At 38.8% G+C, this 18,618-nt stretch overlaps 1 protein-coding gene across 1 annotated transcript; it reads left to right on the top strand.

Moving 5' to 3' along the window:
* The first annotated feature begins 3,066 nt into the window (after positions 1-3,066).
* Positions 3,067-18,187, top strand: LOC146620413 (cadherin-1-like). Its single transcript, XM_085368951.1, has 14 exons — positions 3,067-3,114; positions 5,954-6,068; positions 6,719-6,807; positions 7,158-7,259; positions 7,656-7,796; positions 9,202-9,357; positions 9,457-9,598; positions 10,185-10,357; positions 10,969-11,178; positions 15,154-15,309; positions 16,207-16,348; positions 16,566-16,738; positions 17,500-17,583; positions 18,140-18,187. Exons 1-14 carry the CDS (start codon positions 3,067-3,069, stop codon positions 18,155-18,157), a joined length of 1,749 nt encoding a protein of 582 aa, XP_085225077.1. The 3' UTR covers positions 18,158-18,187.
* The last annotated feature ends 431 nt before the right edge of the window (positions 18,188-18,618 follow it).

Below are 18,618 nucleotides of genomic sequence, written 5' to 3' on the forward strand. Positions count from 1 at the left end.
GCATGAAGAGGATGATGTGGACAAAATACTCATTTGCCTAATAATTCTGCACTCCCTGTATAGCTTTTATTTTGGAAAGAGCCATTTCTCTGTAATAAACTCTCTTTTCCAAAGATGAGTGATTTCTCCATCAGATAGATTTTTTTTTATTATTATTTTGTTGTTTCAGTAACATTAAATTTAAAAACTACTTTTGAGTTATAATATATAGTTATAATTTTTATAAATGACAAATTAAAAAGGCATGAACATTTTTTTGTATCGTAAAATATTGAACCGTGACACCAAAGTATCAAACCGAACCGAATTTTGTGTATGCGCCAAGAGTGAACGAGACATCGATTCACTGATCCACACTACCAGGCTATACAGCAATGACATTGGAATGTCGTTCGGACTGGAGAAGTGTAGTCGGATGGTAACAAAGAGAGGGAAGGTAGTCAGAACTGAGGGGATTGAACTACCAGAAGGCAACATTGCAGACATAGAGGACAGTTACAAGTACCTGGGGATCCCACAGGCGAATGGGAACCATGAAGAGGCCGCTAGAAAAGCTGCAACCACCAAGTACCTGCAGAGGGTCAGGCAAGTCCTGAGGAGTCAGCTGAATGGTAAGAACAAGATCCGGGCCATCAACACCTACGCCCTGCCCGTGATCAGGTACCCTGCTGGGGTAATAGGCTGGCCAAAGGAGGAGATAGAAGCCACTGACATCAAGACAAGAAAGCTCCTTACCATGCATGGAGGGTTTCACCCCAAGTCCAGCACCCTGAGGCTGTACGCTAAGCGGAAGGAAGGGGGCCGGGGACTGGTGAGTGTCAGCACCACAGTCCAGGATGAGACAACGAACATCCAAGAATACATTGGGAAGATGGCCCCAACTGACCGAGTGCTCAGTGAATACCTCAGGCAGCAGAAACCCAAGAAAGAGGAGGGAGACGAGGAACCATCATGGAAGGACAGGCCCCTGCACGGTATGTACCACCGGCAGATAGAGGAGGTGGCTGATATCCAGAAATCCTACCAGTGGCTGGACAAAGCTGAACTGAAAGACAGCACAGAGGCACTAATCATGGCAGCACAAGAACAAGCTCTGAGTACAAGATCCATAGAGGCTGGGGTCTATCACACCAGGCAAGACCCCAGGTGCAGGCTGTGTAAAGATGCCCCAGAGACAATCCAGCACATAACAGCAGGGTGCAAGATGCTAGCAGGCAAGGCATACATGGAACGCCATAACCAGGTGGCCGGCATAGTGTACAGGAACATCTGTGCCGAGTATAACCTGGAAGTCCCGAGGTCAAAATGGGAGATGCCCCCAAGGGTGGTGGAGAATGACCGAGCTAAGATCCTGTGGGACTTCCAGATACAGACGGACAAAATGGTGGTGGCTAACCAACCGGACATAGTGGTGGTAGACAAACAGAAGAAGACGGCCGTAGTGATCGATGTAGCGGTTCCGAATGACAGCAATATCAGGAAGAAGGAACACGAGAAGCTGGAGAAATACCAAGGGCTCAGAGAAGAGCTCGAGAGGATGTGGAGGGTCCCCGTGGTAATCGGAGCACTAGGTGCGGTGACTCCCAAGCTAGGCGAGTGGCTCCAGCAGATCCCAGGAACAACATCGGAGATCTCTGTCCAGAAGAGCGCAGTCCTGGGAACAGCTAAGATACTGCGCAGGACCCTCAAGCTCCCAGGCCTCTGGTAGAGGACCCGAGCTTGAAGGATAAACCGCCCGCAGGGGCGTGCTGGGTGTTATATATATTAGTCTGTGTGTGTAAATTTTTACCTGGGATTTAGTATTTGGACAGCTAACAGCTAACAGTCTCTAACGGATTTGCAATTGAATTCAAAAATTGAAAAAAGGTCCATCTTTCAGTTTACATGCTTTGCCTTTGCAAAGCAATAATGACCTTCTATGTCACATAGCAAAAATCTTCTGCCACATTTCATATACTTTTCTACTGTTGACTTTCTATCAGATAAAACCAGTCCAGCAATTCTTTACTGATCTCTGTTCTCAAAAAAACATTTTTGAACAAAGCAGTCACATTGATTTCACTTATATTTTTCATTTCCAGACCATTCTCTGTAAACCCTAGATATATTTGTACATGAAAATTTACAACATATCAGCAGTTTGGAAAACACAAACCAGCTTGTCACATTTAAGCAATTTAAGTCAGATTTCCTATTATAGTGCTTGGATTTCCACATAAGCTCATTAGATTTCATTTATATGACTTGTGTAATGTAAAGAATTAGTGTACACTAAAAGAAAGTTCCTGTTTTACAGTGCTGTGCAGAAATCTTGGGTAATTTCTAATTGTTTTATTATGATAGGGAATCCTATCATAATAAACAAACACAGTATATTAGATGAAAACACTATGTACAGTTCAAATGAGCATAAAAGTCAGTATTTGGAACGACCACTTTTATTCTTCACCACATCCTAAACTCACTTAGGCAGGCTTTCTTGTAATTTCTCTAAATATTTTTCAGGATAGGTCTTCAGGACATTCCAGAGCTCTTATCTGGATGTTGTCTGCTTTTTGTTACATTCTCTGTCAAGACGTCTCCAAAATGTTTCAATAATGTCGAACTCCAGCCTGTGGGCAGGCCAGTTCATGACTGATAGTATTCCATTGTGTATTTGATATCCAGGTATGAGTTTACTGCACTGGCAGTGTGTTTGGGGTCACTGTCATGCTGAAGAACAAAACTGTTGCAATTCTGATTCTATTCAGATGGTATTCCAAACAGACCAAACAGAAGTTACATGACTTACTCTTAATAGTTTATTTTTTGAAGCTGAACTTTCTCTATGCTGCAGAGTGTATGTTGTATGTCTGTTACATGTTCATAAATACAGAAACTACTGGAATCTGTCTGCTCAGGTGTGTTTAGTGTGCATGACCATATCAGGAAAACAGAGCCAGAGCTTCTACAAGCTGACGTCATGCGCTGAAAGTAGACTCGTCTACGTGAATGTTCAGTTGCTGTAACTACCCTCAGGAAACAAGATCATTGGTTATTGTGCTCTGCCTTCACTGAGAGAAAGACATGGGGAGCATTTGGTTTGTAATTTGGTGCATTTTAACAGTTTTTCAGGTAAGAATTAGATATCTTACATATTTATATATTAAATCATATTACATATTTTGCATTTTCAAAATCATTTTAATACTGAATATTAGTTCAAATGTTCTACAAGACATTTTTTTACTATTTCTTTTACTATTTTTAAAAATTGAGGATAAAATTTAGTTTTTGTTTATAGATGACAGTGACAGCACAACTCTGCTGCATCACCTCTTCTAACAACACTCTTTTCTATGTTTAATGGGACCAGTTGCTACAGTTTCAGAAGCCTTTATTTTTTCTATACGGTACTGATAAAGATTTTAGATTCTTAATAGTTTGTAATGTCCTTTGCTATGTTTCTCATTTCATTTCCAGTTCTGCTGAATTGAATTTTTCTTGAATTCAAGTGACTGAAAGGTCTAGCCTGCAGACACTTCTTGCTCTTATGAAACCATGCTGTTGGATTGCATGCAGAAAAAGATTTGGCATAGTCTTGCTGAAATACGTAAAGCATTCTCTGAAAAATCACTGTGGAGGTGTGTTACAGTTGAGTTCAAGTGTAAGATGGGGTTCAACTGCACGACAAGCAGTGCACTCTGTCACATTTTTAACCCAAAGAATCCACGATTTCCAAATTGAATTTGAAATTTTGGTTGGTTAGGTAACAGGACAGAATATCAGATATAGATCCGATATAGACAGAGCTGGGTGTCATCTGCATAGCAGTGAAAATGTATGCTTCGATGTCTTCGATGATACTGCCTAAGGGAAGCATGTATAATGTAAACAGAATTAGTCCTAGCGCTGAACCCTGTGTAACTCCATAATTAACCTCAGTGTGTGAAGAGGACTCTCCATTTACATGCACAAATTGGAGTCTATTAGATAGATATGATACAAACCACTGCAGCACAGTACCTGTAATACCTACAGCATGTTCTAATCGCTCTCATGGGATATTATGGTCGACAGTATGGAACGCTGCACTGAGGTCTAGCAGGACAAGCACAGAGATGAGTCCACTGTCAGAGGCCAAGAGAAGATCATTTGTAACCTTCACTAAAGCTGTTTCTGTGCTGTGATGAGCTCTGACACCTGACTGAACGATCAATTGGACAAAAAGACTAAATAAGTATCAAAGTATCAGTTGTACGTGTTTGAGAGTTATACCAGGGATTCAAGTACTTCTGATTTGAGGCCTTATTTTTCACAGGAGCTACAGTATCCAGAGTCATACTTAGAAGAGTTAAAATTATTAACAAGGTAATCAACCTCTGTTGGAGTAGTGTTCAGGAAGCTGTTCTGCTCTGTGTTGGTAAAAAGGTATAGAGGACGATAACAATGGATGTTCCCCACCGCTGTGTAATCAATTATTGTGAATATAAATGTTATCAGGAAATGATCAGACAGGAGAGGGTTTTCAGGAAACACTGTTAAATGTTCAGTTTCTATGCCATATGTTAAAACAAGATCTAGAGTGTGATTAAAGAGGTGGGTGGGTTCTTTTACATTTTGAGAGAAACCGATTGAGTCTAAAAACAGATTAAATGGCATGTTGAGGCTGTCATTTTTAGCATCTACATGGATGTTAAAATCACCCACAATAATTATTTTACTGAGCTGAGCACTAAATCAGATAAAAAGTCTGAGCAAACAGACAGAAACTCTGTAAGACCCAGGTGGACGATAACAAATATAAGGGATAGATAACAAATAACACTGATTTTGTCATGGTCCTGGGTCGTTTTGTGTTTGGTATTATTATTATCTTATGTTCTAGTTGTTTCTGATTTTGGTTGCCTGAGTCCTCCCCCTCTGCTCTGTTCATGTCCCTGAGCTTGTGTTTGTGAAGTTTCTGTTTTACTTTGAAAGGTCCTGTCTCATGTTAGTTTATTCTGTTTTACTTCCTTGTCTTGTCTAATTAGGTGCAGCTGTGTTCCCCTCTGCTATGTCATTCCCTCGTTACCTTGTCTGTATTTATAGTCAGGGGTGCACATAAGTTGTATGGGAGTATGCGGCACATTCTGCGCCACATTCTGTGCGCGCAATCATTTGTTTGAAGCCAGCTCACCTTCTGCAACCACTTTTCTAGGAATACGCGCTTCTTTTGCGGTTTGGACTCCTGACATTTCTTTGGAGGTGGAGGAACATCACAGTAACTGCTTAAAGGAGCTTCTTCGACATCTTTAAGAGTTCTAAACAAATGTCTATCCTCCTCCAGAAAATCTTATGTACGCAAACACGCGTTTCAACTTCTTATCTTGTGCACCTCTTTTATTTTGACAGCGCACGCGGACCACTTATGTGCAGCCCTGTTTATAGTGTGTGCCTGCCTGTGTTCCTTGTCACCTGGTCTGTGTAACCTGGTGAAATTTCTGCATCTGTCTGCCCAACATTCTCTGTGACATTTCCGATCTTCGTCCAGAGGTTGTATGGTTTTAGGTTTGTGTGTTTGTGTTGTCTAGTTTTTCCCCAGTTTAGGCTATGTTTTAGTTCTGTCCTTGTCATCCTCGCTTTTGTTGTTTTTCACCTCGTGTAATAAAGAGCTCACTTGCATCACAGCCAATGCCTGCATTTTGGGTCCTCATTCTCACAACACCACACGGCTGACTGAAACATGTTGCTACTAAACATCCTGCGCCCTGTGCCTACACCAGGGAAGTCCTACTTATAAACACTTTTTTCTTATTTTGCTGGGAACCAGAAAGTAACCGCACTGATAAGTTCTTTTTTTCTTGCTTGGTGATACTTTTGAAAACTCTGTAATGTCTCTGATGATCTACCTACAACTGCATGCACAAGTAATTGTTTAAAGGAATCTGAATCATTCGTGGCAACCATTAAAATGCTGTTTCTTCTGTCCTAGCCTCCAAATTTAGTGACTGCTGAGGAGCCAGTATGTGTACCTGGGTTTCAGTCAGATCAGCTCACTTTCAGTGTGACGAGAAACTACCTGACAAGAGGCACAGTACTGGGCAAAGGTAATAACAGAAATGGTTGTATATTGGTTAGTAGTGGTTTAAAGTTGCAGTTAGTAGGGATTTGTTTCTGAGAGGCCATCAACAGGTTAAAAGCAAACAGCACATTTCAAATAGCTGAGAATTTCAGGGATGAAATTTCTTAATCAAACACATTTTTCACAAGTGAGAAAAGTATTGCACCTGGAGCTCCTGGGTTTGTACCACAAGACCATCTTGCTGTGAGCCAAAGTATTAACCACTACGTCACCATACCAAAAATATATTAATCAAAATATTTGTTTGTCATGCACAGCTACAATGATGACAAAACATCTCACATCACATGTGCACATTTCACCACACCTGAAGCTGAAGTTGGTTTCAAAGCAGCTTGCAGATATGTAGGAGGTGTAATAAGACTAGACCAGTTAACATACTTATAGAGTAGCCGAAGTAATACCAGGCATGATATCAACTAATACCAATTTTTCTGCAGCTTTGATACATGAGTCTTCATAGACCTTCAAAGCATAGGATATTTCTTAACTTCTATTTGATTTAACAACAGTTTTTATTACTTTGTTCTTATGCATTTAAGACGTGCCACTTATTTTTCTTTCTCTTCATGAACTCCAGTAATTAAACAATAACTATTCTCTCTCTGTTCTCAGTGGGCTTCACTGACTGCACAGATCGCACAAGATTTCTGTTTGACACCTCTGACAAACGTTTTGTAGTAAAGACAGACGGTGTACTGATGGTGAGTGCAGATTCAAAGACTTGCTTGGTACTGTTTTTGTGGGTAAACAGAAAGTAGTAAACATTTGAATGTACTGCAACAAATATCTCTGACAATGTTAGATTAATTAGTGTTTGTGGGATTTTTTGCTGAAAAGAACTGAGCGTTTCTAGCTCTGAGGATATTTTAGCTTTTGCTGACATGAAAGCTGAAATGTTGCAACATATTTAAAGAGGAGCAAAAGTTTCTTCGACGACTGAGCACTGTATCATAGACTGCTAACGGACATCACTGAATTTTACTTTGACAAATTCTGAATGTTTTTTACATGTTAGCTTCTTTAAAAATCTATAAAAAATGTTTTCTTTCAGGTAAAGAGAGCAGTTTATCTTCATGAAGGACACCATGACTTCTTCATCCACTCCTGGGACTCACAAGGCCTAAAACTGACCATTCCTGTCAGTGTGAGCATGGTGAGCATCACTATATTAAAGTGGGCTCAGCAGTCAGATAAGAGACAAAAGAAAACCAATTTTTTCTTCTTCTCGAAATAATTTTTTTTAAGGAAAATATCCCGCTTACATCGTACTGTTATTTACTTAGAGCATGAAACCTCAAGTACCTTTTTAATGACTTTGAATACAAAACTAAGGCTCTGGACACAAAGAGCTGTTTCTCTTTAACACTGTGTGGCTGCACATGTAAGGGTCGGTTACATTTAGTTAGTGGGTTACAGAGCTACTCTTGTTGTTACAGCCACCTTTGACAGTCAACATAATCCTAGTACATCGAATGTATCTCATCCTCCTCATTGCACTTGATCCATTTCTGGAAGTGTTCTTCTATAAAATGTCTGCTTGTTTTCCCAGAATGCAGCTGATGCTCAGGTGCCTGTTCTGCAGTTTCCCAAGCCAGGTGAAGGGCTGAGGAGGAGGAAGAGAGACTGGGTTATTCCTTCACTCAGTGTTACTGAGAATAAGAGAGGAACCTATCCCCTGAAAGTAGCTCAGGTAAGGGGACCTCAATTATCTTGTGGCAAAACATTTATTCTAAAGTGTATTTCAATTTGTTGTTTTCGCGACAGGATCTTTTCCATTTGGCTTTCTTTACAGTGGGTATACTCGTTTTGACATTTGCTGTCATTTTCAAATGCCACTTGAAAGCAACTCGGTTTGGCAATCATTAAAATACTGTTTTGAAAAGAACAACTGAGGGGGTAGGGACAAATAAGTAAATACTTCAGCCTACTCCTTTTCAAACAAATAATGGAATGATATTTTGTAATGATTGTGAAGGCACATGTTTGAAATGTTTGAAATAAAAATGAACTGAACTGAACTGAACTGAAAAAGAACAACTGTAAAATGTCTGTGTGTGATTGTACCAGTTAAAACGTGGCTGTGCACAATGGGCAGATTATTTGTTCCAAAAACTATTGAATTAAAGACTCGGGAAACAAAAACAAACAGGAAGCATCCATATAAATCCCTCCATCCATTCGCTTCCGCTTATCCGTTCCAGGGTCGCGGGGGGCACTGGAGCCTTTCCCAGCTGTCAGAGGGCGAGAGGCGGGGTGCACCCTGGACAGGTCGCCAGTCTGTCGCAGGGCCAACACACAGAGACACAGACAACCATTCAGTCTCAGATTCATCCATATAAATGTAAAACAAAATTATATTTAAAAACAACAACAACAACAACAACAGAGAACAGATTTTGACAAAAAAAGAACCACTAACCTGCAGTTACTCATGTCTCCAGTAATACATCAGTCAGGTTTGGTTGTTAAAATAAGCAGCATTCAGATTTCATTGATTATTAGTTAGATGATCAGCGAGAGAGAAAACTGTCCCACGTGTGCCACAACGAAACTCAGTAATAAGATTTGATATCAAAATAATTCCTTATTCAGAGATCACAAGATGCCTTATTGAATGATCCTGTTGCACACTTAGATTAAAAGAAATAGAAACCAGTTTAGCTTTGTGCGTCTGCCTTTACTGTATATTCTGCAACTATATGCACATAGTTACAGGTTTGTACACAGTCTCACACAGCGTTCGTTAGGCACACTGCCTCATGGTGAGTGGCCTGGCAGCCAGAGCTGCTCATTTCAGGAGATGGTCCCTCTTGTGGTGTAACAGAGGAATAATTCTCCTCATTTGAGACTGGGACACACATTATCTTACAACTAAAGAAAATAACATATTTGAACAATCGGAAATTTTAACCAAATACAGTATTGTAATTATAAGATTATGGGGGCTGTCTTGTTTTTCTTACAATCCCAATAACAGCATGTAGAAAATTGGAACCCGTCTTCTACCTCAGGTATCTCTTTGCTGTAGCTGTTGTTCAACGCTAACTTTTGTTGGAGTCAGTGGTTTGACTCAGTTCTGTTGTATTTTTGTTCAGATCCGCTCTAGTGAAGACAGAACAAGGAAGATGTTTTACAGCATCACTGGTCCTGGAGCTGATCTGCCTCCTGTTGGTCGTTTCACATTGGACAGAGAGACGGGCATTCTGTATGTAACACAACCACTCGACAGAGAGCAAACAGCCAGTTACACGGTAATCATCCTCACTTCGTACCTGATTATTGCATTTTGATCCCCATTGGAAAAGTGTGTGTGTGGGCGAATCTAAACTTAAAATCTTCTGTCTGTGTAGTTTGAAGCACATGCTGTGAGTGACGGAGCAGGACAAGCTGAGGAACCCATGGAGATTATAGTCATTGTGATCGACCAGAACGACAACAAACCTTATTTTACGGTGGAGTACAACGCAAATGTTGCTGAGGCCACGACCATCGGTATGTATAGAAACCTTATTGCCTCTGGACTTCTTAGGTAGTTTTCTTTGTTTTTGGACGATCGTGGCTCAAAGAGTTGGCAGTTTGTCTTGTAACTGAAAGGTTGCCGGTTCGAGCCCCGGCTCGGACAGTCTCGGTCGTTGTGTCTTTAGGCAAGACACTTCACCTACCATCTACTGGTGTTGGCCAGAGGGGTTGATGGTGCGATATGGCAGCCTCGCTTCTGTCAGTCTGCCCCAGGGCAGCTGTGGCTACAACTGTAGCTGCCTCCACCAGTGTGTGAATGTGAGAGTGACTGAATTGTAAAGTGCTTTGAGTGCCCCGAAAAGCGCTATATAAATACAATCCATTATTATTTATAATTGTTATCCGTGATGGAGGTTTCTCCACGTCCACTATATTTAAGGAATCTCAAGATACCAGAGACTTAAAGATAATCAAAATGACGCCGAAAGCACCAGAGAATGAATTGGGTTGGAAGGAAATTAGCAGACGTTTTGCATTACGTCCATTTTATTCAGAAAATCTTGTAAATGAAGCAGTGTGAAGACCTTCAGGAACTTCTTTTTTATTTCCTCCACTCCAGGGACTGAGGTGGTTAAGGTTGAGGCCAAAGACGACGATGAGCCAAATACTGACAACTCAGAGCTCCGCTATCGTATTCTGAACCAGGACCCACCGCTGCCCACTGACAACATGTTTGAAATCAACCCAATTACTGGAAGCATCAGAATCACTGGTAGAGGACTGGACAGAGAGGTAAAACCTGTTAAACGCATTTAAAACACAAGTGTCCTTTTACACCTAAGGGCTGAAAAAACATTTTGTAATGAATCAGGATCAGTAGTCTGCCTGTCACTGCTAGAAATCAGTCACAAAGAGGGTGCTGCAAAAAAACATGTTTTGTTTTTTGATAATGAAACTCAAATTTGACACAGCCTCTGAAGTATAGTTATAGTTTATCAGTCTACATTTCTGGTTTGTGTCATGCCTCTGGACACACAATTCCTACTTGGCAAATAGTTTGTCAGATAAATCTGTGTCTTCCATGCAAACTATGGCAGATCAGAGAAATCTGTTTTTGGTGCAGCATCGTAAAACTCTTTGCGACTGACTTCGCAGAGCAACAACAAACAGCCTCGTGCCAAATGGTCAAGGAATACTTTATTTTATTAAGTTTGGTCACGCCTCTCAAAAGCATCATGTTTGTCATAAGTAAAATATTAAACAAGTTAAACTTCAGCTTTTCAGCAGAATCGGCCTTCATAGATGAAGAGCTTTAGTCCGTCTGAAGGCTGTGTTACAGTCTGTAAAACCGATGTCAGTGTTTCTACCTTCCTGTTGATGAGCTGATGTCTGTATCTTACCAGAAATATCCACAGTACACTCTGACAGTGCAAGCAGCAGATATGGCGGGAGAAGGGTTAACTGGACAAACAAAAGTCATCCTCACGGTGACAGATGGCAGCAGTAATGCTCCTGACAGCAGCAGCAACGTGGAACCAAACACTGCACGTGTTTTTCCAGCTATTTTCTTCACTGAGAACAACAGAGGACCCTATCCTATTAAGTTAATTGAAGTAAGAGAATCTGATTCTGAAATTAACTTCAGACTTTTGTTTCTGCACAGGATGTCTCCGTGTTGGTTTACTCGAAGGTTGAATAAACTGGTTAAACTGAAACAAGTTATGAATCGAATCCGGCCATTGTCTCCTTACTCTAATAGTGTCATCAGCAGTTAGGTGGGTCGCTTGTAAAAATATTACTTGAGCTTTAATTTGTCGAGTCACATTATTCATGCTTCATATAATTCTCAATCCAGAGGCGTAATTACACTAATTCATAACTCAGTACCATTTAACCTTGTTAACATTATTAGTGATTATTATGGCAGATATTTTATTGTCCAATGTGAGATAGCCTCACAAATTGAACTTAATACATATGAATGCAATAATGACAACCCATCTTTTTTTAGAAATCTGTTTTGTTATTTCCAGGATAAATCATTATTGGGGGAGATTTTAATTGCACACTTTATTCAAGTGTTGATAAATCAAGTGGAGTCAATTCAGCTCATAAGCAGTCTAGAAAGGAAATACTACAATTTATGACTGAATTCAATTTAGTTGATGTTTGGAGAAACATGCACCCAGATAAGATTACTTTCTCTTGCTACTCTAGCACTCATGGGACCTTTTCCAGAATTGACTATTTCTTACTTTCTGCATCCTTGGTATCCATGGTAACTAAATCCTGGTGTGATAGTATTGTCATATCAGATCACTCCACCGTTTCATTTCAACTATATTTACCCAGCTTACCATTATTTACCACTAGATGGCGACTGCAATCTTTCTGGTTGAAAGATCCAGAATTCTTGGAACACATTGGAAAGCAAATAGATTATTACTTTGCTTATAATACAACTCAAACCACGGCTACTTTAAAATGGGAGGCTTTCCTGAGAGGGCAAAAGACATTGAGGAAGAGATATTTATATCCAAATCTAATGCTCCAATTCTAGAGTTAAATAAACTCAGAGCTAAATTCAATATTTTGTCATTAAATAAAGCTACTAACAGTTTAATAAGACTGAAACAGTCATATTATGAACAGGATGAAAAAGCAAGTAAAATACTGGCTTGGCGTATTTAACAGGCTCAGACGAACAATAAATTCTGTAACTACAGATGAAGGACAGATCACAGCTGATCCTAAACATATTAATGACTCTTTTTGCACTTTTTATAAACAGCTATACAAAACTGAGCATTTAAATTCATTTTAATTAAAAAAATGATTTTTTTTTTTTTTAGATCAGCTGCATTTTCCTAGAACGGTATGGATGAACTAGGGCTTAATATAAGAGTAGAAGAAATTATAATGCTATAAGGAACATGAAAGGGGGTAAAACTGGACCTGATTATACCAATACTGATACCAATAAAAATATACAACATATTTAAAGACAGTTTGATCCAGCCCTTATTGGATATGTATCAGGAATCATTTGAATCTGGGTCTCTCCCCCCCTCCATGTAATATTGCAACAATTACACTTTTACTGAAACCTTTTATTGAAAGCCAGCAATTAATTGCAGTTCTTATAGACCAATTTCACTGTTGATTAAAAGATACTTTGCAAATTATTAGCTACGAGACTAGAGACACTCTTGCCTAATATGATTCACTCAGACCAGAATGGCTTTATCCAGGGGAGGTAGAGGTTTCACAATATACGGAGGGTCATGAAGATCATTTATGAGAAAAAATAGACCAGAGACAACGCATTAATCTCAATGGATGATGAAAAAGCCTTTGACAGGATTGAATGGCCATTTTTATTTGAAGTTTTGAGAAAGTTTGGTATTGGAAACAGATTTTTAAAATGGATTCAATTGATATACTCCAATCCTCAAGAAGAGATTTTAACTAACGGTCTTTTTTCCACACCATTCAGACTCTATCGTGGTACTACACAAGGTGCCCTTTGTCACCTCTCTTGTTCACCTTGGCAATTGTGTCTCTTGCGATGGCAATTTGGAATCATAAAAACATATCAGGAATTAAAGTAGGCAATGTTGACCACCGTATTGCCCTATATGCAGATGATATGATCCTGTTCTGCACCAATTTAAACAAATCAATACCATCCATATTAAGTCTCATTAATACATTTAGTACATTTTCTGGTTACAAAATAAAAAGTCTGAAATATTATTTTTGAATAAAAATGAACGACAAAATCCTCCAGTTTCTGCAAAATCCTCCCTTTCTGCAATCTGAACATGGGTTTACTTATCTAGGTGTGAAATCAATTCCCTCAATTGAAAATATTCTTGCATCCAATTATAATTCCTTAACGATGTCAGTTACTACACTCCTAAATAGATGGACGAAATTACCTATATCTTTAACTGATCGTATTAATATACTAAAAATGTAAATTTTGCCCAAATATCTTTACCTTTTTCAATCAATATCTCTCTCTCGACCAAAATCTTTCTTTTAAGATTTGCAAAAACGATTCCGAAACTTTATCTGAAATAGCAAAAGACCAAGGCTCAGAATCTCCTTACTATACCTTCCTTATGAAAGAGGGGGTTTACAACTTCCTAATTTAACGTGGTACTTCTGCTCAAATCAGAGTGGCAATGTTTTATTTTGCTAATGAGCAGACTCCAGCGTGAGTTTCTATGCAGTCTACAGAAATCAAAATTCCCCCTAACTTATATCTTTACTCAGCCAACAGGAAAGCACTACTTAAGCAAACTAAGAACCCCTTTTTTTAAAAACACTGTAATGATCTGGTATGAAACACATAACTACTTGGGAGAAACGTCACAACTTTCTAGGTTCACTCCAATATTTGGAAATAATAGCTTTCCTCCTGGTAGGGCGGATGCAGGCTTTAAACTTTGGTTCGGTCAAGGTATAAGAAAAGTGGCTGATATGTTTAGGAATAATACTCTTATGGCTTTTGAACAGCTTAGAAGTACATTTTCTATTCCTGTCAAACATTTCTTTTTAAATTTCTTCAATTAAGAAATGTTATCTTAACCACACAAGGTAACAGCTTTGAAATCCCCACCTACTCCTCTCTAGAGAATACAGTTATAAATCATCTAAATGAGAGAGGCCAAGTTTCTGCATTGTACAAATTATTTATGGAAAATTCCAAAGAATCAACGCAGTCTATTTTAGAGGCTTGGAGGAATGATTTGCAAATGGATATATCAGATGACGATTGGTATAAATCATGCTTCTTGGCCCAGAGTCAGACAATTAATCTAAACTACTTCAACATAAATGGTTAACAAGACAATATATTACTCCATCAAAAATGCATCATTTTAACCCAAACATCCCAGACACCTGTATTAAGTGTGGAGTGGATAGGAGTTCTTTGTTTCACTGTATATGGGAATGTCCACATGTGAAAGTTTTTTGGGAAAAGGTAATAAATCTGTCCAATCATTGGTGATGTGATTCCACTTGATCCCAACATGTGTATTTTAAATATATACACAAATAATTTTGTACTTGCTGCAAACAATAGAGCTCTGTTAACGATCGACTTTTGGAAGCCAAGCGCTGTGTTGCTATGTGTTGGAAAAATCAAAAAATATGTGGACTATCTCAGTGGTTTAATGGACTGACATCTATACTATCTATGGAGGAAATAACTTATGCATTAAGAAATAAACTGGACAAGTTTTGGTCCATATGGTCAAAATTCTACAGCTTTTTGGTGAACTGTAACGTATACACTGTGGACTTAACGGCTTGAAGTGCTAACTTGATTTGTATATCTGCCCTTACCTTCTGTTATGATTTGTTTTGTTTTGTTTTCTGTTTTATCATTATGCATTTTTTTATGTCCATGGTGTATTACGTAAAATTTGTTAAAACTAATAATGGGCTAATAATAAATGTTTTAAAAAAAGTACAGCTAAAGACCTCTGCACAACTGCTTTACAATAGTTGTTGTGCAATATTATAACTGTAGTCAGTGAGAGTGGTTTAACCTAATCCTGGTGTGTTTTGTTTAGATACGGTCTGATGAACATCAAAAGCAGAATTTACATTACAGCATCACTGGTCCAGGAGCTGATCAGCCTCCTGTTGCCCTTTTCACCATGAATAGAGACACTGGCAGTCTGTATGTCACACAGCCAGTCGACAGAGAGGAAGTAGCCCATTATAAGGTAAAGTGACATTTTTCTTGTGTTTAAAAAATACTCCAGTAAAGGTAAAAGTACTGAATCAACCTCTTTACTTAAGTGAAAGTGAAAAAGTACAAGCTCTGAAATGTACTCTTGGACCACTTGAAAGCAGTGTTTTTATGCAAAAGTAACTGAATCTATTGATGTATTAACATAAGAATAAAATAAGGTTACTGCTTCAGAATGTAAATGCTATTTGAATCTAAATTAAAATACAAATGAATTTGCAGTGAGAGATGTAAACCTTAGGCCCCCTCTTCAGTTCAGAGGTGGTTCACATAAACAGGCTCCTTGACTCCTGCTCAACCCAGCGTCCTCCCTGTCCACCATCTTTCAACATCTTACAATGCTGTGGTTGCAGCCATTCCCCAACTCTCTCTGGATGGTACTCATGGCCAATATTTCTTCCACTTAAATGTTACGTCCAGATGAACACGTTTTACAAGTTTTATAGCTTCTCTCCCATTTATACTGCATCAAAGTATTAAGTCACAGAAAGACAACAGGAGAGTGTGGATGTTTCACTATCTACCAAAGATATTTATGGTAGTTCTTTGTAAGAAAATAGATTATAACCTTTTGTTTTATAATTAAAACATAGTCTGAGCAATGAGCTATCAGAAGTCTTTCTAATAATTTAAGCCCAAAGAGTTGTGCTGACAGATTTTTTTATTTTATTTACCACAGCAGCAGCAACAGGTGTGGTTTGAGTATGACCCGCAGCCCTTTGCTGCATGTCTTTCCTTCTCTCTGTCTATCTACACTTTCTCTATCCAATAAAGCCCCAAAATGTTCCTATTATTTTGAATAAAAGCATTAATGTACATTGTTTATTCTTTTTTTGAACAGCATAATTTTAATGTGATTGTATATTGGCAGCTACAAGTGCATGTCGTGGCAGAAAGTGGAGATCACCAGGAGGTCATGAGTGTTACAGTTAAAGTCATCGACCAGAATGACAACAAACCTGTCTTCTCTCAAAACACCTTTGAGGGACAAGTTGCTGAAAACTCAGCACAAGGTACTGATAGTGTTTTTAATTTAAGCTTGCTTGTCATGTGTGCTTGTTTCACTTTTACAGAAGAAAAAGGAATCGGTTGCTAATAGTTACAAGGTACTTTATTTGTAATTAGCTCCAGTAAAGTGGGATGTGTACATTGTAAACCTACTATAAATAAAAGATAAACAAAGCCTGAATGACTGTTCTTAATTCCTACTTCTGAATTCTTTCTCTCCAGGTTCTGAAGTGATTAAGGTCGAGGCTACAGATTCTGATGAACCAGATAATGCCAACTCAGATATCCGTTACCGTATTCTGAGGCAGGACCCGCAGCTGCCCAGTGACAACATGTTTGAAATCAACTCAGTTACTGGAGCCATCAGTGTTGCTGGCACTGGACTAGACAGAGAGGTTAGCCTTCTAACGCATTCAGTGACAGTAAGCACACTGGCCAGCTCGGGATAAGGGGACCCACTTATGACTGGCATACAAGGGATTTAGAAAAAAAAAGAACAACTATTAAGTTGGCAGTTTTAACTTTTCTTTTCCCCTGTACCACTTTTTTACAAATTAAAAACAGCTTTAACAAACAGCAAATTGTATCAAAGAAGCAGGAAAAGATCACGACTTCATTCCATTTTACTTGTTTAGCTGATATCTGTCCACTTATGTCCACTAATTCAAGTAGGCTAACACAGGTGTGTCAGTGTAGACAAAGTTAAATATGATCTGGTGCTGTCTCAAAGATATATGTTCAAAGATGAAATAAAACTGTCTCTTCTGAGTGCAACTGGAAAATAAACTCCCTGGCTCTCATTCTGCCTATGCTACCACACAGTTAGTGGTTAGCTTCATAGGGTGGACAGCATTATAGCATTAGATGAATCTGCAACATTAAAATGTACCAAAGTGTCTGTCAGCTCTTTCTGGTTTCAGAAAAAAGCTTGATTCCATATATTCCTGTTGCCAATAATCAACATGAAAACTTTGTCCTGCTGGGATGTTGTCACATGACACTGTCAGTTCTATGTAAACAGAAATTAGTTAGCATATTCCACTGAACTTTAAAAAGAGAAGTATCTCATCAGAGTCTCCTTTGGATACAAACTGATGATAGAATGTTTTATCCTTCTTGTTGATGAGCTGAACTTATTATATTTCTCCTCCAACAGAAATATCCACAGTACACTCTGACAGTACAGGCAGCAGATATGGAGGGAGAAGGGTTATCTGGACAAGCACAAGTAATCATCAAGGTCAGAGATAACATCAATGTTCTCTTTTTCACTAGAGGGTCTTAATAATCACTCCACGTTTGCAAATTTAGCCGAGGTGTCAAATAGATTCTGGGCTGGCCCAGTGTTGGGCACCGTGGCTCTCAGTGTGGTGATGTCAGCATTACTACAAAGGAATGAAATGCTCTTTCCTTGACACGTTTTCTGAGAACACTTTTCATGAATAGTGTTTTAATAGTAGTTCAGGATTATCCAAAATTAGCTTAAAGCTATCAAAATAATGCAGAGAAACAAGGTGTGTTAATGAGATGTTGTGCCATATCAGGAGGGCTGTGCTTTCATGTTGTACAAAACCAGGCTACATATTAAAAAGATATTTGTATGTCCAGTATTGACCTTGGAAAAACGTAAAGTTTCTTGATTAACTGAGGGCTAAAAACCAACATCAAAAGTAAAAACAGGATAGCAGTAGCAACATTGTCACTGTGAAAATGCTGCCCCTTGTTTTCAAAATGTGGTAGTTGGCAGTCGGTTGTTGTTTTTAGAGGCACTTTAACAGCCTGTGTTTGAATAACAGGTGGTGGAGAGCCAGTAGTCCTGGAAAAGCTTCAGGTCTCCTGTTCCTGTTTGGTAAGTTTAACTACATCTCATTTTTTAAACTGAATTGTCCAATAGTGAACTACACTAATTGTCATCACTTCCCCCACTGTAACATTTCTAGAATTAATATTAACATCACCTAACTTCTGACAAGAAGTAGTGCTTCTTAATTAACCCACAAGGAGCTGGCACTCTTACCTTACTGTTACAGAATCTACATTTCTGGATAGAACAAAATTGAAACAAAAATGGAGCTTTTTAAAATAATAAACAAACAGTAATTTCTGATTTGTTCCACTTACTGCATTTCCACTGATCCTGAGTCAGTTTGACCCCTTGAAGAAAAACATTGTTCACCCTGGTTTGGTGGCTCCGTATTGATATGCTAGAAACTTTTGTTGTGTTTTACCCAAAACAGAGCACGAAGACATCAGAGACATCTATCACTGGCTGATT

The sequence above is a fragment of the Diplotaxodon limnothrissa genome, linkage group LG13 (assembly GCF_057381915.1).
Source record: "Diplotaxodon limnothrissa isolate DT_005_m linkage group LG13, D_limnothrissa_male_GT1.1, whole genome shotgun sequence".
NCBI classification, from domain to species: domain Eukaryota; kingdom Metazoa; phylum Chordata; class Actinopteri; order Cichliformes; family Cichlidae; genus Diplotaxodon; species Diplotaxodon limnothrissa.

Coding starts and splice junctions, on each gene's coding strand:
- LOC146620413 (XM_085368951.1), top strand. CDS start 3,067: ATGGGGAGCATTTGGTTTGTAATTTGGTGCATTTTAACAGTTTTTCAG. Junction 7,260..7,655: donor TTCCTGTCAGTGTGAGCATG/GTGAGCATCACT, acceptor TTGTTTTCCCAG/AATGCAGCTGATGCTCAGGT. Junction 15,310..16,206: donor AGGAAGTAGCCCATTATAAG/GTAAAGTGACAT, acceptor GTATATTGGCAG/CTACAAGTGCATGTCGTGGC.